Below are 25,175 nucleotides of genomic sequence, written 5' to 3' on the forward strand. Positions count from 1 at the left end.
CTGTGACAGCCAATTTATTTTCTATTCTCAGTCCTGCATCAAAATATTTTTTCCATATGCTGAAGCAATGTAATTTTGTTTTCTCAGTTACCAATTCTGTAACGTGCTGTTCATAACTATATCTACATGTCACTGGAAAAAACATCGGGCCTGCTCACAGGTATTCAAAATATTAGCGCGCCTCCAGAGAAAATCTCAAATTTTGCTGATGTGCTGAATTTTCAACACATCGCAACAATTTTTTTTTGTACTTCTGTACATTTTATTTCTCAAGCCATTACGGGATCAAATTATTTTTTCCTCCACCCCCCCCCCCGAAATCAAATGGTTCTCCCAAAAAAGATTTATTACGAAAGCTGAAATATACCAACTGTAACAATTCATAGACATTGTATCATTTGACTTGCATACAGTTGTTTTGAAATGACATCTTTCTTTATTGTTATTGATGTAGTCAGTGGATTGTGGATGTTAAAGGGGAACACCAGTCCAGGAAATAGAGACATTTTCATAATTTTCACAAGCTCAACTTCACGATTTTCTGAAATCACAAGTAATCATAGGTTATGTAAATCATGAAATGAATCACTAATACCAATGGTTTATGAAAATGCATTTTTATTTTCTGGAGTGGCATTCCCCTTTAATGCCATTCATTTACCAGATACTCCTCCAGATGCAGAAAATCCAGCACCGACCTCTCGTTCCTGTATTTTTTCCATGGATTGACTATTCATTTGATACCGTTGTACTGCTCGCCCACCCATCAATACGTTTGTCGTGTAGTGCGTTCCAAAAGCAGAGATAAATTCATCGTACAACGAGCAGCCCACATTGCAGGTCACACTGTATATACAACAACGAAGGGGAGGTAGGTGTTTCACCGCTTCTCGAAATTCTGCACTAGCATCCATACTAAACGGCACCAACCTTGCGTCATAAACTACAACCCTGCCGACTATGTCCACGAATACACTATTAGAGTTCATAGTAGCCTGGTTCATGGTTTTATACGATGCACTCGCACTGAAAGAACCGCTCCCAATACCGTATGTCACGCTACCACCAACGCTTACATCAAGAGAAAGGGAATTACGATAACTTCTTTCAGATGTTATGATAGACGTATGGGCGCCAAAATAACTTCCCATTTCCCTTATCAAGTCTGCCTGGTCTGGTACCAAATACATTCTATCAGACGAGTATTTGACTTTATTGTACGTTAACCCTATAACAGCCTGTCTGAAACCTGGATCGATGGACCCGTCATCATTTCTAGGATTTCCATAGAAAATGTCATAACCTCTTCCAAGGTAGCCCACATTTGGAAAAGACGTTGCTGAATCTGTCGGAACCTGTATTCGTTGCTTAGCAACTGCCTGACGAGCCTGAGCTTCAAGCTTGTCAGCCGTGGCCACTTCTTCTGCCACAGACATGTTGGCACGATGAGACTGAAAGACAATAACAGATCACCTTTAAGTGCTTACGGTCTGTACTGTACTGGGGCACATTCAGTATTAGTCTATGACCGTGTTAATATTTTGATTCCTTTAATATGGCAACACAGCTCTATTAGAATTGCACTGGGTAAATTTGGGGTCAGCTCACAGTGACTATATGATTGATGTTTGTTTTTTATCTATTTGTTTATTTTTTTCGTGTGTGTTTAATAAAACTGATATTACATTTCGTTTGTTTTCTGTCTTTCCCTACCATTCTTCTCTACCATCCAAATATGCGCTCTTTATTGACTAAACAAAGACATATTGTAAATTCTTTCCCCCTTATCTGATTGCAATGAAGACATCTCTAACATTTATCAAGGTATTCAGCATTCACTTGTATACAGATTCGGTGTAATAAGGTGGAATCAACAAGGCGTAACTGCAACCTCAGACCACAATAGTAATTAAACTTGGTAATTATACAATGTAAGAAATGTTTTCATTTTGATAAGAGGGTTTGATAAAAGAAAGGACACGAGATGTCTTTCTCATAAAGAGAGTATATATTCAGCCGGAAGAAAAGACTTGCCAGAGAAAGAAAGAAAACAATAGAAAAAAAAAGTTTTTATTACACCCCCTCTCCCCAAAAAATTACTGTAACATTGAAATTATCAATCTCGTGCTTGCCTCCCCCCTGTGGTCAGGTTACAACTACAAATGTAAATTATAACTTTGCTTTGAAAAGGACTACTTGGGAAGACAAATAAACAAACTTGAAATGGGATTATAATGACGCATGCGCACGATTGTCAAAGTATAGGTTAGAGTTCGATAAAAGATATCTTCAGGGATAAATCTGGGCAGAGCGATCGAACTCTAATTGACAAACACAATGTGATTAGTGACGTCAACAGCGTCAAAACTGGGCTCATAAATGTTTTCTTCATATCCATGAGAGAGAATAATTGTAGCAAATTAGTTAGAAAGACTTATAATGGTCGATATATCGGGAACAATGGCGGCTGACTTCTACTTCTACTCTTCTACGTTCAACGTCACGTTGCTTTGTTTGCAATATGAGTCAAAACGTTCAAAGTTATCATTATTTTTCATCATTCAGTAGGAAAATACTCCTGACCTAAGAGTTGTCACTACGAGTCGCGCTAGTAGTGACAAAGGTCCCTTAGGTCACTCGTATTTTCCTTGATGAACGAAGAAAACCATTGGTGAATAACATCCAATTGTCCTTGTTCTGTCAATAGAACAGTGTCTACCATGCACATACAGAAATTATTTTAACAATATATGAAATCACAACAACATCAACCATACCAGTAGCTTTAGCATCAATTCCCTCTCGACAATATTTGCTTTGGCGTCCATTAAACTGGATTCAGCCTGTGCTGCTGGTACCGTCAAATTAATCTGTGTTTGAATCAGTGTCCGATCACTGAAAATCTGATCCTGACGAAGAAGTTGTAAAGACTGCCAAACACTACAATCTGGTAAAAAGAATGGAATGATGACTAGAACTAAATTTCTATTATCAAAATTTCTTATAGTTTGTCTGAATAACATAGACAATGTTTGTTGATGCCTTACAGCATGCATTGTGATTGCTGTTGTCTATGATATTAGGAAGGATATATATATATATATATATATATATATATATACATAATATCTGGTAGAAACTGTGATGTTTATATGTCACAAACAAGCAGACAAACCGATTGAAACATAGAAAATTGAACAGAGACAAAGAAGCAGAGAGAGATGATAATGATGATGATGATGATGATGATGATGATGATGATGATGATGATGATGATGGTGGTGGGGGTGGTGGTGGTGGTGGTGGTGGTGGTGATGGTAGTTGGTGGGTGGTGGTGATGTTGTTTATGATGATGACGACGATGACGATGACGATGACGACAAAACGAAAACAGTGACGACAACAATGATTTCTTTACGGACATAAAACATAACAGGACACCCACCTGAATAGTCTTGGCATTTTTCTTCAAAGACAGGTGTTTCGTCAGATGGACATAAACTGTCAATGACGTAAGATCCATTGCTACTTCGACAACTTATCTCTCTAAGAATCAAAACCAACGACAATGTCGGTCAAAATAACCATGAATAATGATTTTATTTGAAATCGATGCCTTTATGAATAATATCATAGTGTCGATATCATCCAGGTAATTCGCTAAGAACATTTAGCTTGACAAAAAGAAACACAAATATCATGCTGTTTTTTGTGTGTTTTTTTGTTGTTGTTTTTTCAATCGACATCATAATTCAATATACAATTGGTAATGGATATGGGACGGGAGGTACTTTATGAAGCACTTCCTGAGAGAAGGTTCTAGCTGTGTGTACGAATTAGTCTAAAAATCAAAAACATACAGCATATACAACGTGGTTATTAGACATTAATTAAACGTGTTTTAGAAGTTGAAATGGTATAAGTATACGAAACACGAGTAACCACCAACGACCATACAGTTACACACTGTACACCCTCAATGTAATGGTGAAGACTCCTATTATCCATTGGCATTGCATTAGACTTGGTGAAATTTGTCGCAAATTTTGACATGTGTCTCTCAACCTTACTGTACCTTGTGCGGTAGCCGCCACCACAGTTATCTGAACACTCAGTCCAATCTCCTGTCTCCTGCCATTGGTAAGTGCACCCAAAGAATTCTGAACAACTGTGGAATAAAAAGTTGAAGTAGTTATCATTTAATACTGAGACCACAAATGATCTTCTGCTCCTTATATTATAACTGTTATTTTTAATTTCATCAAAGAGTGTATTGATTTTGTTCTGCTTAATAGAACGTAACGTATATTCTTCTAAAGTCTGTGTTTCTCGTTGAAAATTTCAATTTTGACGACAAACATTGCCGCCCTCAGGCCAAAATGGTCAAGGTCGGAAAATAATGTTGGTTTTTATATATTTTTTTTTTTCTTTTTTTTTTCTTTTTTTTATTTATTTACATAACTGCTCTGTCAAAAACATCTTACATATCACAAGCAAGCTGGAAAAAATAAATATACATACAACAAAATAGTTACAGTTCGTAACAAATAAATATAAATTAATCCGTCAAAAAAGCACTGCCCCGAATAAAAGTGTTTGTCATACTGAAAGCAAATACAAAGGTTAACAATAGTACACTCTCAAAATAATAATCTTTTCCAGAATGGTAAATAAGTACATTTCTTTGTTTGATTTATTTTGTACATAAAAGATAGATATTTGTGAAATAAGTCATAGCTTGGGATCGATTTGGGATTTTGTGGGTCATTATTGAAATTAGCCCAAGCCGCAAATACGCAGTATTTTGCAATAGTAGTCACCATGTTAATAAATCTAATTATTGGAGCGACACTCAGTGGTTTGTAACCAAAGACAATAACATTAAAATTTGTTTTTTATATAGCATTTTCCCACTCCGTGCTCACAGCGCTTTCCAATTATTACCCTGACACGGATATAACTCAATTATACAGCTGAATTGACCAGGGAACAATCGTGGTTCAAATCTTGATCGTAGCCTAGACATTGAGAATAAGTTAACTTTATTCTACAGAAAAAAAATATTTTACAGATTTGCATATAATGTATATTGAGAACATGTCTTACCGATATGTAGGTCCGTCGTCAGGGCGTGGTTTGTTCGTACTGCAATAAAAATCTGGCACGTCCTCCTTAGTAGCAACATTTTGGCACACAATGTCCGTATCAAGTTGTCCCAGACCACAGCCATTGGCACCTTCACAAATCGATCCTGACTTTGGATGAAAGTCCCAGGAGTAACAGCTGAAGATTAAAACTATGAAGTTTAATAGAAGTGAACGTTTAGTGTTTACTGTATTAGTGTATATAGTCATTGCCCGAGGCCTAAATATCTTATGTGTTATGTACCATAGTGCTCTCGAATGTATCTAAATGTGTGCATCAGTGTGTGTGTGTGTGTGTGTGTGTGTGTGTGTGTGTGCGTGTGCGTGTGCATGCGCTCTCATATATAATTAGTTTCCATGCTGCGCTTCTGGAGTTACATGTTTCATTATGATGTGCAACTTGTATTTGATTTTCTGACTGACTGACTGACTGACTGGCTGGCTGGCTGGCTGGCTGACTGACTGACTGACTGACTGACTGACTGACTGACTTACCTACTTACTGTCTAGTCTGTCTGTCTGTCTGTCTGTCTGTCTGTCTGTCTGTCTGTCTGTCTGTCTGTCTGTCTGTCCGCCCGTCCTCCGCCCTCACACCTGCCTTCCCTAAATTCGAATACATGCATTACCTTTCATCATAATGGCCTAGACATGACTGTTCAGTGTACGGACGAAGATGGAAACGACAGTATTTCTCATCCGATTCTACATTTGTAACGGCGTGGATACAGCTCACACTTCGCGTCTGCATACCACCAAGGCAGTCTTTCTGGTAACAAGCACCCCACGGTCCCACCAACCATCTGTACACTGGAGAGAAAGAAAAATAGTAGTAGTTATGTAGTAATTAACCACATGGAGAAGTCCCGAGTTAAGATAAATGATTTTGCTTGCGCAGTTGACAAGTAAGTATACTAACAATGTATGGACAGAGTGACACTTGGCCGTAGACTTGAATCTTTATACACGATGAGGTCATCAAAGCCGGCTTGTTGGTATCCCTGCAATGCCCGTACTATTATCCCATGAAGTCCAGCAATGGATCTACCATTCAGTCGTTCCTGTTCAAAACACCAAATATATATGTGTATATATTATATATTGACAGTGTGTGCATTGTATTAGAAAGTATGTATAGTCTATGTACACATCGTATATCATTATGCAATGTGAAAACGAACAAATTACGTACTACCCATCAGTAAAAAAGATAGGCTGTAAGGTAAGCCGTGATGGGCGCCCTCACACATCGGTCAAGAGACATGGCGTATCTTACAGTCTATGTATAATATATAAAAGATAACGTAGTACCACCAGTGTGCATAAATATACGTTTACGTAACTTCTGTCAGTTGATGATTTCCCCTGGTGGTATTTTATCATTATTACAGGATGCTATTACAGATTACAGTCAGCAGCTTACGTCTTGTACACGATTCAAATAAGTTGCATACATAAATATTTCTCGCGTGAAATCAAAACGAATAATTTAGTAAGTGGGTACAATCTGTTCATATGGCTTAATGCACAACTTGAAGTGAGCATACATGATGTGTACTGTAAAAAAAAGTGGTGGAACTATGCAGAATGGGGCTTTGTAAACGAAACCCTTGAGTTTAGGTACCCCTCCCTTTACAACATTAGCCTTTTTAATGATGATAGATATATAGAAACGATATCACATGATCTGAGTAGTTGGACTGATGTAGAGCTATTGAAAACGCGAGTAACCGCCAAAATCCACAAGAGCCACAAGCTGAGTTTATACGCATTTGTGCGTAGTTTTTACTGCATATTTGAAAGGTACTCACAGTTTTTGTACTTTACTGAAGCATACTTAAAAACTACTCACAATTGATTGAAGTCAAACCTGATATCACTATACAAAACTGTATAATACATAGATGACGTAATTTACTATACGTATCAAAGAAATCTTTACTATGCAGTCAGTTGTTCTAACAGTGCCAGAAGTAATGTTACAGAAGACATGCATCAACATTAACAATATACTGGAATGGGGTTTTGCTTAAGTGTTTTCACTTGCTGACAAACTCAGCTTGTGCCACTTTGAATACTGTGGCCGTTCAATATGTGATATGTGTATAGTGTAGAATACCTCTATGTAGTTCCTTAATGGTTCTGATGTTATCGCCAAAGCGAGGTCGTGTGTGTCTTTCGTGTCAATCGTGTCAATCAAAATACTACGAGGGATACTGCTATTTGTTTGAGATATCCTCGTCCACGGATCGCTAATTCCTTCCAGAGAGAAGTATCTGATGTGGCGCTCTCCTTTGAAATTGAGGTACAAGGTAGCAGTTTCTACAACCACAGATTTGTCTTCAAGGAATTCGTTCCTCAGGTCTTCCATGTTAAAATTCAGCATTGCAACACACTCGGTGTTGGCAAACCTGTCATTGTCATACTTGCAATCGAGGGTCCTTGCTGTAACTGTTGACAGAAAATGATCGATAACCTATATTAACAACGTTTTTTTTTCACTTATTTTGTTAGTAAACTTTTAAATTCTAAACGGGTGAGAAGTGAATGTTAATTTTATTTTGGATTTTCAATATTTTCGTCTACTCTCACAAAAACAATGTGAAACAATAAAGGCCAAATGTGTGTTTGTAACTCAAAACCCAGTCTTGTTATGGTACGTACAGGAAGTGATTTGTCAATAAAACTAGCAATACTGCACATGCACCTGCCGTTTTTACAAATCGGGAAATGTAATAGTTTGGTTGTTTGTGATTACTTGTGATCACCATTGACTACTTAACAATTACATTTTCATAATGTCCTGATTTTTCATTGGTGATATCTCTATAATATTTGAATGGGTAGGGCATATTATGGAATTTTAACAACTATTAGATGTTGGACAGTGACGTATCAGAAGTGAATATTTGAATAGCGATCTGTTTCTAAACTGTATGATACATTTTAAGTGTCCAAATACACTGCTGCTCAGTGCCATGTATACTAATTGGCAGCTAACTATACACACAAAGACGAAAATCATAATTTTCATATTTGAAACACAAATAATTGCTGTCGCTTTTAAGGGGGTGTCTGTTACCAAAGCCCAACGTAGCCCGTGTTAAAACATTGTCACTCGCAAGTATCAGATTAGTTGATTCAGATTTTAAGAAATTAATCTAGAACCTATCCGTGGCTTCAACCCACTTCGATGTCTCTCACGTCTAGGCTACTAAAATGGGTGTACGTAGAACAACATTATGTGCTAAATCATAAATTACCACCACCACCAGTCTATTTAATCCAATTGGATCCCAATGACCTCATCACATCCGTACGTGATTACATTCAAACTTGGATGTAAACAGAATTTGCATATCATGATAATCTTTCGCGAGTTAACCAATTACAAGCGCCTGTTAATGTGCGATAGATTACAATTATCATGCACTGTTCACACCTTTGTCCCGGTATTGGTAAAGCTAGATTTTCAGTTGATTAGAGCAATTTGACTAGACGTGAGAGATATCGATCGCAACGGATAGCCTCTAGACTAGAAAAGAGCGACAAGGCATATCATTTTTTTTTTAATGTTTTGTTTGTTTGGCTGTAGACTAAGATTCAGTGTCGTTGACGACACCACTATCGAGCGGTCAAAATACACTTTTATATGCGTCGTATGTAAAACTGTCGATTCAGAATGATCAAGAATAAATAGTGCTGATTGTCTATCGTATATTACAAAGAACTTAAAATACAAGTTCTTGCCAGAGAATACAGAGACAACAGAGAGAATGATAATCTATAAGACACATACATTGAGATTGGCATATATATCTTTTCCTAATCGAACAGATGGTGTCATCGAACTTGTAGCCGTCATCCCCCCTGATCCTGAAAAAAAATATACATAATAATTTAGCAGCCCGAGCTTTAAAACATGTCTTCCCTGAAGTAACCTCATTCAGATTATATGTCAGTTCTTCAGTATAAAAAGTGATATGAGCGTCAAGGTAATTCAAAACTGTGGTTATGTAGCGTATAAGATTTAAAACAAATTCAGAACTCAAGTCTAAAAAAAGAATGTGGGTTGAAAGAAAAGGATTGATTATAGCATTTGACCACACGGTCAAGGTCAAATGTAATAACGTCAGAAGTCAGACACGTGATATCTGATATTATGGGGATAGACATCTGAAGCAAAGCCCTTTCTCTGTATATAATGTATACAAGCAGAGACAGGTAGGCAGACAGACAGACAGACAGACAGACAGACAGACAGACAGACAGACAGACAGACAGACAAAATAAAGTGACAAGATTACGGAAAGTCAAAGAGAAATCTAGTTTTCATACCAGAATTGAAGACACCGTCCAGAATAATTTGGTTCTCCATCGGCCCACATTTGTGTCGATGGTAATCGTACATTGTCACTTGTTTTCCAAATTGACCTGCCTGTATCGCGACCATTAATCCAAAAGTCAGTCCCAACCATCCTAGCTTCAACTATCTTATTGGTTACATAGGAGTGCGAGTCGTCATCCAGTACCTTAGCAAGGACTTTACCTTTCCTTAGGCATGAATCTACAGACTCTTGCCAAGTCAGTTCATCTTGGGAAAATTCGATTCCACGGTCATCTTTAGAGAAATACAAACAAATTCATGTTTATATACCATGCATAATATGGCATGAGTAGCTCGTTTATCAGACGAAGGTTCTCTGTTGCAATACCACTTTCAAATTGAGCGAATGCTTACATGGTTTAGGAATAGTTTCTTAACGTTCAGTGTGAAAAAACCCCAAAAGAACTAGTAATCAATTATCGTAGAGGACCACATCAACATGATCCTATCAAAACATATAAGTAGAGGTGGCGATAGTGACATCATTCAAGTATTTAGGTACCATAAGGATGAGAAACTGAATTTGAAAGAAAATCTTGATTGCATAGTCAAGAAGGCACAGCAACGAAGATTCATGATTAGGAAACAAAGAAGTTTTAATGTAACCCCTCACATTCTAGAATCTGTCTACCGTAGAAAGTATTCTCACATTTAATATTGTATTGTGGTTCGGGCATCTGTCAGTTAAAGCTTGCAAGAATAGTACATGTCTCTAGTAGGAGCAAAGGTAATGAACAGAAAGACATAGGTGACCTGAATAATTTAGTACTCCATTGGAAAGTCTCAACCATTAAGAGATTCTTCGCACCCACTACATGATCATGTCGCGGTAACGTCCGTAGCTACCATGCAGTCACTGTTCCAACGAGTGGTCTAACGAATACGAATGATACAAACTTACCATCTTCTAGCTTTGCCTCTCGTTTGCTAATTGCCTCAAATGGTGTTTCAAATAGCGGATCATTGGATAAATGAGTTATATAGTGTTGTGGTAAAATTTCAGGCAGGCCCACCGATATCAATTGGGGTATGAGAGGACACCAACCAAAGAAAGCCTCTTCGAAAGAACTTGAATACGAAAGAGATGAGCAAGTGAAACCAGAAAAATCAGCAAAGAGGGTTGTTGTAGCTGAAAGACAAAAAAAAATGAACACATATTAGGAAAAAATAAGTAAATTTATATTCTTGCTAAAATCGAGTGTTTTGTTATAAAAAAAAATAATAGAGGTGTAGTAACTCCTTCGTACTAACCTTCTATCAGATTCAGATTTGTTTTGTTTTGTTTTTGTTTAGGGTTTGTTTTTTTTTGTTTTTTTTTTGGGGGGGGGGGGGCGAAAGCAAATAATGGCTCGAATGCGAAACACACCTGTTATTTATGTTTGCTCAACTTACAAACTAGAGCCATTTTGTGATTAGGCCTTTCCAATGTCCCGACCGATCAGAGTTTAAACCACCAACTCTAACATTTTTTTAAACATTTAAAATAAAAAGACAAGAAATTCCTTTTTGTCTTCTTGACCTTCATGCATGTCTGTTTGTACATATGTATTTCATCAAACTATCTCAGAAAGGGTATTTTGACCGACCGACCTTTCGTTTGGTTTTGAGTCAAGCAATGTTTCTCAAAAAAAAAAACCAATTAAAAAGATAAAATACGATAAAAAAAAAAATCCCAATCTACCTACCGTATTATCTGAGGTCATGTTATCGGAAACACACAATTACTTTTTTTCGCCTTATGGAACAAACGTAAAATACACTATAGCTATTTCTAACAACCGTATTGATTCATTCGAGAAAACACAACAACTGTCAAACAAACATTACTACAAAATATATCGCAGGATGATGTACATACTTGGTAAGACAAGATTTGTGTCCGGATAATAACGACCACCAAGGGTTCCCTTTTTGTAACAAGATGTAAACCGACACCAATTGCACTCAAAGGATGTATGTACGCTATCCAATTCGATTTCAACCTATGGAGAGAAGACGTGAAAGATAACCTTCATAGAAAATCCATTATTTTCTTCGTAAGAGAAACACAAAGATGCCCTATAGCGTGACATTCACACATACCTCAGACCACCATAATATAGTTATCTGAGATATCGATCTAATAAAAACGTTGATATTTAGTAAAAAATTAACTTTCTGCGTGTTTTTTTTTATAGAAACAGCTAGATGTGAGAAAACATGTGCATTTCAGACATTTTATATGTGTTACTTTGTTTCATGTTAATATCTACTGTTTTGTTATTTTACCTATACTAATGAAACATACTTTAAATAGTTACTAGTAACCGGGATATCTGTAGCAAGACATTGTGGTAACTAAACGAACAATTCTCGGACCAAAGTTTGTACAAATTACCATTGACAGCAAGGTCCACAACAGTCTCGCTGCCAAACTCATGACTATCGTCCCTTTGTAAGGCGGGTGAAGCGGCGAGAAGTGAGGGGCTAAAAAAAGTCACTCACTTCTCGTAGTTTTGCCGCTCGGGGCGCACTTCGTGCGCCTTACAAAGGAACGATAGTCACGAGCCATGCAGCGACACCAGGTCCAACAGAAACCGCACACATATCAACCCATCAACGCAATAAGGTGGTGTTGCATGGACTTTAAAACAAATCAACATGAAATACTATTGTCAGATGAGATTTCAATGTAACTACTTATATTTTGATTTAAAAAAATTATGGCGTTCCAATTTGAACTGTGCTCCTTTAAAGCCGTACTGAAAGTCTTAGAGGTGTAAGCTAAACTTTCAATTCATTTCCGCGAGTGTCAATCAAAATTTGAATCTTTGAGTGGAAACGCCTCCCTTGTGGCCAATCAACATAATTTACATAATATTTACATACCAGTGTAACAGTAATTTCGATTCCAATCTGTCCCGTGAGTTTCAAAGCAGTGATAAAACCAACATTCCTGTTTGATACGATGACTGTCTGAGTGCCTTCAGTAACAAGGAGGTCGATAGGCGTGGTTACATTGAGACTTCCAATGATTAGCAGGGAAATGTATATTCCATCAGTTTCGCCGTCTATGCTTTCAATTTCCACAGTAATCGAATAGTTCTTATATGCTGTAAAATTAAAGGCGAGAGGTAAGAATATTACAACTAGTGCCATTGGCACTGTAGAATAACTGATTTTATTGAAAATATAAAGTTAATGTCACTACAAATGAGTATAGTCAGTTGAAAGATTGTGTAGTTGTCTGATTATATTTCTACAATGGAGATGATCAGTATTTGAGGGGGGGGGGGTGTTGATTGGAAAGTATCTTACCCCTTAGACCATTCTAAAAATGGTTCTAAAGTGGTCTGCGCTTACCCGAATCTCTGAAAACCAAGTTATTGTTAAGGTCCACTTCAGTCCACTGCTCTGAAGGGTTTCTGGGGTCTTTGGCTGGCCAGCATCCCCACGAGATGATATATTCATCATCCGGAATGGTCTGAGACAAGTATTTTGTCCATATGTCTGCTTTCTCTATCTTCAGAGCTTTGTCCATGTGGCTGAATAGCGTGCACAGTCGGATATCAGTTTCATTATCAAATACATTGAATCCATTTGTGGAATAGGTAAATGCATCACATTCTGAACTGTAAGAGATACGGGGGATATCAACACTTGGTTTGTACATCATGGAGGGTGTAGTTCAATGGGATACGGAAAAGCCCTGGCGTTAGAAATCAAATATACATCGATGACATCTTTGTTTAGAAATGTCAACACTTTACGGGTGTAACCATGCGTAAACCCGGGAGCACTTTAAACTAGAAGAGGGAGAAACATAAATACTGCCCTCTCTGTCCATTTTTAGCATACCATTCGCTCACATCAATTACTCACTGTGCGAACATCGAATCCGAAAGTTGAGACACGGTTCAAAAGTTACTAAAAGCTATTGACACGCAGTGATAGTAATTGGATTTTGATTATTGCAGTGCACCAAACTATTACCTCTTTATGCATTCTTCGTAGCACACGTCGACATCCATATTATATATATTTTCGAGCAAAAACTCCTCTTCCCGTCCAACTGCATATGTGCATGCTTTCGTCCAACCAATGAACGACTGGGGTGTGATGTATTCTCCATTCGAACTTCTCTGAAGTGCACACGTACACACTTCTCCATTGGTCAATGGAACCCTGTTGTGTATGAGTGTGACGTCATCTTGAACTAGAATTGTTAAAGCATAATAAATACGTCAATAATTCTACGAAAACAGGATGTACGTACGAGACATCAGGTTTTCTCCTACATCGAGATGGGTCAGTATGCCATGGTATAGTGTCGTGTAGGGTCGAAGCACTAGCGCCACCACTCCATTTGCTATCCTAATTGATTTTGATTCTGAATCGTTGGAACGATCAAAATATCAGTTAAGATAGGCGGAATGGTGTAGTAACGATATGCGACAGTCGTACAAGTCTACAAGTTTCTAGTATAGTGTAGGAGCGACAATTTATCTGAAAACAGGAAAACATTCAATGTAGATGCTTATCTATATGTGAATACATTGCTTCAAGAAACTCAATGACCAACTAGAAATATTTTTTCCTCATACTATACTATTTTGGAAGAAATGCTTTGAATTGACATTTGACAAGTTTTACCGACACATATGTCCAGCCATCCATCCATCCAGCCACCCACACTTAAATGTAACATGTGTGGGATAGGGCAAAGGCTGGACGGGGTACAGAGCATGATGGGTAAAAAACAACTGCGATAGCTCATTACATGTTATACGCTGCGCTGTGAGCCTTCATTGTGTACACTTCGATCGTGTGTGGTACGTTTACACACAGACAAGTTTGTGGTTTACTTGGTAGACATGTCTGTGGATTACAATGACGGTTGCTCAGTGTATTTTTGGGGTATTTTCAACTCGTCGTAATTTTCACAAAAAATCACCCTTTTAGATACAACAAAAGCTACTGATATTTCTTCCTCCGTGCTACAATAATCAATTTTGGAATTATTGATAGGAATACTGATTTTTCGGCGATTTCGTGAAGCATACTTGGCCCCGAGGTCGTAAATTTCGGCCCGGTTTTGCGCCCATTTGTTTTTTCGCCCAAAATTTACAAATTTTACAAAATATATGGATTCTTGTGTACTTTAAATGGCTATAGTAAGAAAAAGACAAGGTCCGTTCAAGATTTTCAGAAAGCGGGTGATCCGACCCAGAGTCGAAGGTTTGACAAGCGATGTGACAAGGCAAACAGGCGAGCTTCTCGCAACTGGCTCAACTACTAAATCACCGTTCACACCCAATTCCACACAGGTTTGAGATATTTTCAAGTAACATGTAACTTGTAAATTCGATATTACCACGCAATTGTGTGTAATAGTGACACCAGAATGAAGGCAACTCGCGTAAGCAGATCATATTTTTGAGTGCAGTGTCATGAGTTCAGCGAATTCGGGTCGCTAAAATGTGCTACAAACACAACAACAATGAATCAGATATAGCAACAGACCAAAACTTACCGCATTCTCCTTGATCCGACAATCGTAAACCTGGAGCGCACACTGGTAGTGAAAGAAAGAAAGCAATTAGTTGTTGAGTATTTATTCAATTATGGCTTCTGCAATCATTGAAAGTTGAATGAAAGAGGAATTATTGAAACATTATAATTGTATTCGAATTCGTATTTGTATTTGTATTTGTATTTGTATTTGTATTTGTATTTGTATTTGTATTTGTATTTGTATTCAGATAGCTATACGCATCCTGCAACAAGGATATATCAATATTGCAATTTATTTTGAATGGCGGTGTCTCCCTTATTTGTACAAACCCCCCCCCCCCCATCCTGCACAAATGATATACACTTACTTTGATGACAGTTTTCAGATGGCTGGCCAATGTTGCATTCATCCCAGGGGACATCTGGATCAGTTGTGAAACACCAGGCGGTTGTGCGATCAGTAGGATTACGGCAAAAGCTGTGATATCCCAACCCGTGGCCGGGCTTTGCCTCTGGGGTAAGTCCATTTCTTGCTGCTTCCAAACCAGTCCAATTTTGACAATCTCTCGAGAGTTTGGAAGTTGATTTTGTTCCACGGTAATCACTACCGTCTGCCTTGGTGTAGCATTCCAACATATCTGTGAGAAAAAAGTAAAGGTTTACGTAACCGGTTCGTTTTAGAAGTCTTAATTTAGCGGTAATTCTAAACCAATTTACAGTGGAAGAAAATATGCCAGGACCACATAAACTTTGGTTTGAATAAAATGTGGTCTAATGAAACTTCAGATGTGAAGAAAAGATGTCGCTACCACCGGGGATTCCATATTTTTGTATGACCATTTTATTCTCCATCTCCATACCGATCTCTCATTCTATTGTTTTCAAATTACAAGGTTCCAAATCGGATAGTATGATTTAGAAAACTGTTTCCTCTTAAATGTTGAGACTTTGGATATGGTTATTTATCATTTCACTGTATATATTTCTCTATCAAAGTTATTCAAATCAGAAGGTAAAATAATAATGATTTTGTAACCAATAATAGTAACAACAACAACAACAACAACAACAAATACAAATACAAATAGAAATAGAAATACAAATACAAATACAAATACAAATACAAATACAAATACAAATACAACAACAACTGTGCAAACATTCGTTATGGTACGCGTACAGGTAGTGAGTTGTAAAGAAACTGGTTATTAAACACAAGTAATCACTTTTAATCATTTAGTCTGTAAGGTACATCGTGACGGGGGCGCCCTCGCACGTCAACGGGAGAGAGAAGGTGGAAGAACGACACGACGTCTAACCACTTTTAAACATCTAATTATTAAAACTATTTTATGAATGGTCATGTTTTAATATATATGAAAACAACAGGTGTAAGCACACATTTGACATTACTTGTAGTGATTACCCGTATTTATGTAGGTGTAGTTTTCACGCGGGATTTTTGCAACTATTGTGCTATAAACACAGACTGGTCTATATTTTTTCCCACACATTTTTTCAAGGAGAAAAAACAGACATTTGTTTTCATCGATTAAAAAAAATCCAAAATAAATACCCATTTTTAGCCAACTCCTGCTCTATAAAGTAAGTTTGACTGTCTAACTGTAATGTCCTATCTAAGTTCATATGCATGTCATCAGATAAACGATAATCTGTTATGATGCATAGACCAAACGAACAGTGACTGACATGATTCCAACGAACAATAAGCCCGGGACAATAGTCTCTGCCTACGCGGGCAATATCACCTTATGGGCAATCGTCTGTTCAAAAAAGCGCATGTGATTCTATTCTGACCAATGAGAGCTTTTGTAAGAACGTTGAGGTGCAATAACCTGGTTATATGATAGGTTATATGGTAAGATACATAGCATGATAGATGATGAAGTTTTCCTTACTCTCTCTGCTTGGTAATAATGTAGCTTCCTCTGCTGACCATTTTCCTATCCCAAGTCGGTTTCTTGCAGCAATTCTGAATCGGTAGAACGAGCCATACTCCAAGTCTCCTATGGTGATAGTGTTGTCGTCGAACTTAGCATCAGCATACGTAATCCAGGGGCTACCTCCCTGAAATTTGCCGAGAGTAAAGTACTGAACCACGTACCCAATAATGTTCCTGCCGACTTGCATGTTTGTGTTCTCCAATGGTGGATTCCATCGAAGGTAAACAGTGTTCCCCTTGATGGAATAGACTTCCACGTCCGAAGGCTCATCTGGAGTGGCTGTGAAAATTTAAAAAGATGTTACGCCGAAAAGTTTGTCAATAGTCAAATCTTCAGTTTTGATAATTTTGTAGTTTTTATTTCGTTAGTTTTTTTTAAAAAAAATGTAAAAGCACAACTGCTTCCTGAACTTAAAGGATATTTTCTGAAAAGAATTGTTTAACAAGTTTAATACATGGTATGATTTTGTATCGTATTATATAGCATTATACATTACCTAGAAAACGTTATGTTTACCTATAAATGTGCTGATATAAAACAGTTAATGTATGGGTCTATGGTGTAGTGATATCGGATGGTAAGCAAAGCTTCCAAGTTGAGGAAAGGGGTTATTAAATTTCACTTGTACATATTTCACTGTAATTGGCAAAGTGGTCGTGTTTTGTGATACTTAATTATGCGACCTTTCGGAGAAGAGGATGAGAGCATAAAACGACGTTATTCGACCATTTCCCATGCACATCGTACTCACAGGCTGTTAATATCAAAAGTAAAATGCGACATCAACCTGCGACACTTACATGGTACCTTCACGGGGTCAGTAGACAAACCAACTGTACGTCCAGCCCTATTGAAATAATTCACTCGGAATTTGAACCTCCCTATTTGGTTTTCGGAGTAGCTGTGATAATAGTACGTTTCATTGGCTATGTCTGTGGTAATAGCTTGGCTCCACCTTGTATAAGACGAATCCCCCTCGCTGGCAAACTTGTACTCGATTTCATAACCAGTAACAGGGTCATGGGGCTTCAACATATGTTTCCAGGAAACAAGGATATCACCTTCTTCCACTTCGATCTGTGGTGCTGGAAGGCGTCCAAAACGCTGATCCTTAATATACGATTTATCTGTATTCGGAAAAGAAGAAATACAATGACAGTTTTGTTACTGGGTTGTAGCTGAAGTTACAATTCTTCGAATTTTGTAGCCACATGCACACAATTATCTGTGCTCGTATTTACTTGTTACTAGACTAAGTATATAGGCAGTGTGTATGTTTTGGTCAGTTGATTGAGAAAGCCCATTTATCACATCAACAACTGTGCTTTATAGAGGCCATACTGTTACTCACCTATTAATTGACAACGTCCACCCTTCTGGTAATCTTCTTCGCTATTACAGTGGCATTCGCCGTCGCCATGAACACCATCATCACATGGTTGCTGACCACAGTGGCATTCTAAAAAGAAAACACGGAAAGGGGTCAAGGTGCCAGGATCAAATATAGTTGAAACTTCAGTTAGTTTTTTTTATATGAATTTAAAGTGCAAAATAAAGAGCTGAACATCGCTACTTTTCCATGTGTGCCCACATTTGATGAATAGCCAAAAGGACAAAACTAATCAAGTGTGGTCGTTTCCATATTCATTTACATTCAAGCTTGTTTGAGGTTAGGGATGCAATGCCATACAAGCTCAATAAGCGAACTTCTTTCATTTTTTTGTTATTTATTTATTTATTTATTTATTTATTTATTTATTTATTCGTTTATTTATTAAGGTTTTTTTTTTTTTTTTTTTTTGGGGGGGGGTGTGTGTTTTTTGTTATTTTTATGGGGGGGGGGGGTCTGACGGACTTCATTTTCGCATTTCTAACCAAGTTTCGAAAACTTTCACGCCTTCAATGATAAACAGGTTCTGTATTTACTACTGAGATGTTCATAAGGTGATATGCAGTGCTGTGTTTACCTTCATGTTCTTACATTACATTGATCGTAGTGATGCACTACCGCTACAATTTTCATCATGGTATACATTCTATATAAACGTGTCAATGTCGCACAGGGGGGGGGGGGGTTATCCTAAAAGAACGGTTTATTGATGAGATTGTACGACTTTGTGTAATCATCCCTTACAACATTTAATCACATTCAATGTTGTGTTTACAATCATACAACATTAAAAAGATTGATGTAGGGCGCCAACTACGGCATTGCGATTGATCGTATTTCCACAGGTTGCAAACTAACCATTTTCACAATCACACAGGGCATGCAGGGTATGGCAGGGCTACTGCACTGACACTAAACGACCTAGGGCGAACATAGCTCTGGAAACACACCCTCCGTTTACTCAACACGTTCGTTTTACCTATGGAGTTCGTTTTAACCGAAGACGTGTCGGAATGAACAGATCGCATTTTACTAGACTTTAAGGCGAAGAGAAAGCTACTAGTAATGGCCCATTGTATGAATATTTGGGGTACTTTGGTAAACCAGTATTATTAAAATATGCAGAGTCTCAGTTCTTAGCTCTTTGAGGCTAATTTTTCATCCTTAGCTCTTCTAGTGTCGGGATAGCGGAAGAGTGTAGCGATAGCCGTTCTCAAGTCTATAGGTAGGTTAATCATCCAATCTAAAGATCTCTCGTTGTGGGTTAGAGATGATTCGATACCACGATCGCTCCCAGACTATTCCTAACTTAAACTGGGTGCCAAGTATCAACTACGAAGAAAATATGTCATGCGAAGAAATCTTCACTTTTATTTCCGGTATTCCAGGAAAGCTAGCTGCTGATAAAAATAGTATTATGAACTCTTTTGATTTTAAAATCACGTGTACCATGTAGTCATTTTAGCCATTTTGTTATCGTTTTAACGATGTGTTTGTTTTTATAGCTTTTTATGCTGTCTGTGCAGTGTTTGAATATTTTAAAACGGGAAAAGGTGCTTCAAAAAACAGATACACTGTAAACGTTACTTCGAATAGACGTTCTGTGCTCGTTAGTCAAGTCCTGTACACGTTACGACGCGAACTGTACAATCATCACCACCATTTGAAGTGATCGTAGAGAATGACCACACGTACAGTAACTGGGCTATCACTGGCTATGTGCTTGTTCAATCGCCATGTTTGTGGGGAACACGATTTTACAGTTTGTCGATTTTAAATGAAATGAGGACGAGACGAAGAGAAGTACATAGCATAACACGACGTAAACATTGCATGAACGGTACCGTAAAACGGTCGTGGTTTGCGACGATACAGATAAGTAACACGACAAAGTTGCTACTCATCGGAAATGTTATTAGACTTTATAAAATTACGAAACAGTTGACATGCTGCAGTGAGCAGAAATGAAGCATGAAGCTTCCAATTCCTTCAGGTGTTAAATTTCAATTTCGAAGTAACGGCCGGCATGAACCAACTTCCTGTCTTCTCGGAAACTGGTCACACACACACGTGAGAAATTTGCAAGGCTTAATACTATGTTGTTAGCCTGAATTTGCTTCGAGTTCGTGTTTGGGATTGTTTTGTACGACGGTTGACAGACAGGCAGAATCGATTTACCATATGTGCGCAATACGTTGTGCGTGAAATAGTTTTAAGTTGGACTAAATAACTTTAACAGACCAATGTATAGATGCGAGACACACGATACAATATAAACTCAACTTTAATATATTCAAGATGTTCACATGTGATATCTGAACGGTATTCCTACCCTGAAATATTGCTTGATGTAACTCCTGACGCCTGTATAGCCTCGAGCATGCGCATAAACCACACACTAGATTTACTCCGAGTCGGGAACAGTGGCAAAACTGGCAACGATGATGACTCGACGAGGAGCAATTTCAATTTAGAAGTGACATGATTAATAAAAACTAATAAGGGCATCTTTCTCTGATCCCTTTAAAAAACGTTACCCAACGAACAGTATATTTTCATATCCCTTAAGGTGTAAAATAAACATACTACACGCATTTCGTTTAGTAAGTCATCAGAAACTTTTGTTGTGAAATAATATGCTAATCTGCAAACAGTGGTAGTAATGTGTGTTAAAGCGGACTGTAGTGATTTGAATAGCGACAAGATAAACTTTCATTCATAGATTTTGTCATTGCCTCTAAACGTTTTACATATACAACAGTGCTGAGCACATGATTATACTAAGTACATATACCTTGTGATTGTTGATACGGCTTTCAAGAAAAGTGTACAGGTAAACATTGTATTACTAGTAAAAACATACCACTTACAGTGTAGTTTCAGGTCCGTCACAGATAGACTGTTTTATTGAATTCGAAAGAGACGTTTTATGAAACACTAGTCTAGTTCCTGACACATTAGTGTGAAGATAATGAAGGTGTAAAATCGGAATACGGTCCGTCAGGAACTAGAGTAATGAAACACTAAAAGTTTCTACTCAGCGGTAAAGAATAGCCAGATTTATCTGATCACCAGATCTGGATTTAGAGTGTCACATTTTTTAATATCAAGTTCATTTATGTCTATTTGGATTGCAATCAAAACTTGAAGTTTGAAATCTTTTCATCGAATATTCGGCATGTATTTAGTAGTAAATCAAATAGTAGTTCAAGTCTTCAGATTTACAGCTCCTATACAAAAATGTAACCACAGACAAGTCTGTGACAAAACTTACCGAATTGACACATCAGTCCATATCGGTTAAGAGGACACGCTGAGCATGGCTGGTGTTCGTTGTTTGTACACTTTAAACAGTGGTCGTACAGAGAACAACCATACTTTCGTACCCTGGCACTGCTATCCAAAGAATGTACAGATCGATCAGCACAAAGACATGTTATAGGTCCGTACACTGAACCATATCCCGCATCTACTGGCTCAAAGTGTTGTTGGAAAGTAATGCAAAAGACCCATATGCACAGTATCCAGCCCCCAACGGTATCCATCCTCTCCGTTGTCAAGTTTTTTTTTAAAGCAAAAGTACAATAACCCAAGAGCTTATATATGGTCCTCTCAACTTGAAGGCGGGGCTACGAAAGTGAACATCTTAATATTACTGTATGTGTGACTGGAGTAGCCAATCAGCATGATGGAAGGAACGTTAACTTGGTGATTGACAATCATTTGTTTTTGTAAAGAGAAGTTTACATGACGGGGAAAATAGATTAAAACTTGACACAGGTCGGTAGACAAATTAGATACAGATTGTGATACACAGACGGTCACACGCACACACTATGGAGGCTTATTCATTTTTTGCTTTCTCTAGGCCTACTCAAGTTTACGTAGCCTAGTTCCAGACAGGGACAGTATTACGTATTAAAAATCTTGTATTACTGTCCCTGTCTGGAACTAGACTAAAGTTTACGCTACTTGACCTACGTTAGCTTCCGTTTTCAATACATGCCAGAACATAATTATGATGCCCAGCACACTCCCTGTTTTACAATGGAATCCGTCGTTACCATCACTATAAATGGGGAAAAAACGAGTCATCACTAAAAAACACAGACAGAGAACCTAAGACCCTGTCCATAAACCCGTCAACAGTAGCGTTTAAACAGAGAAGATATCTTACATTTGTATAGAACTAATTGTATTCTGATTACATCTTTTGAACGATAGACTTCAGTGCGGGGGGGGGGGGGGTAGATGACCCTGGTATCTTGCTATACTACTAGTGTTCTGTGACCAATGTCATGAATGAATGTGGTATATAATTGAACCACAGTGTAATATATACTGTTTTTTCATTGCATACATACAGCCGCCTCCATCTCCCCGGGGACCTCAACCTTAACCCCTTGTGTAGCGGCAAAAGAAATCGCCATATTTAGTACTGGACTATGCTGGTCACTATAGTTACATGTAAAGGGAAAATTTTAGTTTCACTGTTGTCAAGGTTTAAAGTGGCATTGCCTCGAATAGGTCCGACTACTGTATGTACTTTACTGATGACGTAATCGGAGCTAGAATGATTGTTTCATTTGAAAACCAGATGTGAAAGCCTCTCGTGTTATATATGACAAATTAATTGTTGGTTATTTTGTCTTTAAGCGTTGCCTGTTCATCACACACGTAGGACAGCTAGCAGCCCATTCTATATATTATGGGAACACTCCTTCAGGAAATAAAGCATGTCTTAAAACCTTGGGTTCTGGAAAGTCATTTTATAATTTCACTTCACAACACGCGGTTACCAAGAAATAACAAAGTGAAACTTGTCATAGCAGTGGTCCAGTGCTGTTTCATGGGAGCCTGAGTCAGCAGACATGCATATGCATTAGATGCACAATACATACTTTTCATGATTGGTAGCACAGTAATATATTGGACATACAAAATGTACTTGTATGTTGACATACATAATACCATGGAAGTATACTTCCATGATAATACAGTCAACCACTACTGCACTGTGCGAGTTTGGTGAGTGCGCCCTCGGTGTTCAAAGATCATAGCGTGACTACACAAGGCAAGTGAAGAAGAATCTTCCACCCAAGGGAGTTCTAGAGCTGAACGTGTTCGATAACAAAGTTTGTCACAGCTAGTCATATAAGGGAACTGGTCATTTTTGAGACACAGTGATGGGGGGAGGGGTGGTGATAGCTTGAAATTGAACAAATAGCTTGAAATTAACATCTATAGTGTTTCTATTCTATATTCATCAATAATGACTTACATAGCTTCGTGTTGTAATTTCAAAAGTTAACCCCCCACCACCACCACAATAGGGAACTTGCAAACCTGCCATGTTGAATGTTGCATCATGGGAAATGCGATAATAAATACTAATCAATTAGTTTTGTAAACAATGTTGTTAAATTGTTTATAACCACGAATGATCAGTTCATATTTAGCTTGACCAGTGTGGGAGGTTTATTTCATCGGTGGCTTCAGATAAGATATTACGATAACCACAGATAATCCCATAGTCCTTTGCGTCTGAGCATGCTCAGTCTGGATTGCAAGTTCCCTATTAATTGCAATTTAAACACACAAATACCAATATGTGTTTCCAAGAGGAAAGAAATTGCTAATATTCACACTGATCTTCACTATACAACCAGCGTAATGTTTCTGTACACTGATTGCCTTATAGTATAGATTGATGTAACATTTACTTCTCATGTACACTGTGTTCACTCAGCGTGTCCTTCTTTATCAGCACTTAGTTCGCTATCCTCTTCTATCCAATAGAGATAAGTTTTCGACGTCACATGTATGTGTGTAAACTGACCAAGTTGTCGTAACTATCGCCAATAACATTCGTCGTTGGTGGCGCTACAATCCCAAAGGTCAGCTCACATACTTAAAAGAGGAAACAAAATGTGTAGTTCTTTTACCCAAGCCTACCCACTTTATCTGCCATATTTGGTCTGTCTTTGTATTTGGAAAACAAATCTTGAAATTGTCATGAAAATCAGGAATCTTAACTGTGAACGTTAACGAAACCAAGGCTGGTTTTTATCTTTAGCTGTATGTCATATTTCATTCTTATGCCAGGACCTAGAGAAGTCATTTGTACAATTTAATTCTACATAGCGAAATTTCTCAAAAATAGAGTTATGAAAAACATAGGAGCAAATCTGGCTTAGAAGAGACTTGTTGTACACCGTGACTGGGGTGAGGCATTATGTCAACATTCACCAAGCGCACATACAGTTAGAAGGTAAACACATCTGTAACAATGCAGAAGATAAATGTGTGCATGCACCTCCTAACTTCGTTTCAGCTCAGACCACTAAATAGATATTTAGTGGTCTGAGGTTTCAGTAGACTGTCGACAGTCATTCGTGCCTTTATTGCTATGTTTTATCTAAAACTAAAGTCGTCGCTATTAGCACGCCGTTATAGTAGTATTGCTCCGGTTCAGAGCGAGGCGACTACTTTAGTTTTAGATAAAACGTAGCAAAAAAGGCATGAACGACTGTCGACAGTCTAAGGTTTCAGGAGCGAAAATTACTTGTCTAGTTCCTCCTCCTAGCACAAGGTATTGCAACCAAGATAGAACCAGCCCCTCCTTTATTTTCCAGAATATAACAACAACAACAACAACAACAACAACAACAACAACAACAACAACAACAACAACATATATATTAACCCTTATTTGTGTATGAGAAACAACTGATGTTCATGAAACTGTTTGTGTAAGTTTTGAAAAATGGTGATTGGCATTTTGGCATTTATGAAGTAAC

The 25,175-nt window shown here is 37.8% G+C and overlaps 1 protein-coding gene across 1 annotated transcript in view; it reads right to left on the minus strand.

The window, feature by feature from the left end:
* Positions 1–21,920, minus strand: part of LOC144434246 (uncharacterized) — a 31,660-nt gene extending 9,740 nt beyond the window's left edge. Inside the window, exons 1-21 of the mRNA XM_078122700.1 lie at positions 21,650–21,920; positions 18,337–18,444; positions 17,786–18,112; positions 16,941–17,264; positions 15,390–15,659; positions 15,041–15,082; positions 13,501–13,723; positions 12,871–13,139; positions 12,397–12,620; positions 11,387–11,510; positions 10,430–10,657; positions 9,480–9,762; positions 8,941–9,017; positions 7,261–7,592; positions 6,061–6,202; positions 5,771–5,951; positions 5,107–5,283; positions 4,076–4,168; positions 3,446–3,546; positions 2,778–2,947; positions 662–1,451 (exon numbers count right to left, since the gene is read on the minus strand). Of these exons, the coding sequence (XP_077978826.1) occupies positions 662–1,451; positions 2,778–2,947; positions 3,446–3,546; positions 4,076–4,168; positions 5,107–5,283; positions 5,771–5,951; positions 6,061–6,202; positions 7,261–7,592; positions 8,941–9,017; positions 9,480–9,762; positions 10,430–10,657; positions 11,387–11,510; positions 12,397–12,620; positions 12,871–13,139; positions 13,501–13,723; positions 15,041–15,082; positions 15,390–15,659; positions 16,941–17,264; positions 17,786–18,112; positions 18,337–18,444; positions 21,650–21,920 (4,756 nt within the window). The remainder of the gene's footprint in view (positions 1–661; positions 1,452–2,777; positions 2,948–3,445; positions 3,547–4,075; positions 4,169–5,106; positions 5,284–5,770; positions 5,952–6,060; positions 6,203–7,260; positions 7,593–8,940; positions 9,018–9,479; positions 9,763–10,429; positions 10,658–11,386; positions 11,511–12,396; positions 12,621–12,870; positions 13,140–13,500; positions 13,724–15,040; positions 15,083–15,389; positions 15,660–16,940; positions 17,265–17,785; positions 18,113–18,336; positions 18,445–21,649) is intronic.
* Positions 21,921–25,175: the final 3,255 nt, after the last annotated feature.

The sequence above is a fragment of the Glandiceps talaboti genome, chromosome 4 (assembly GCF_964340395.1).
Source record: "Glandiceps talaboti chromosome 4, keGlaTala1.1, whole genome shotgun sequence".
NCBI classification, from domain to species: Eukaryota; Metazoa; Hemichordata; class Enteropneusta; family Spengelidae; genus Glandiceps; species Glandiceps talaboti.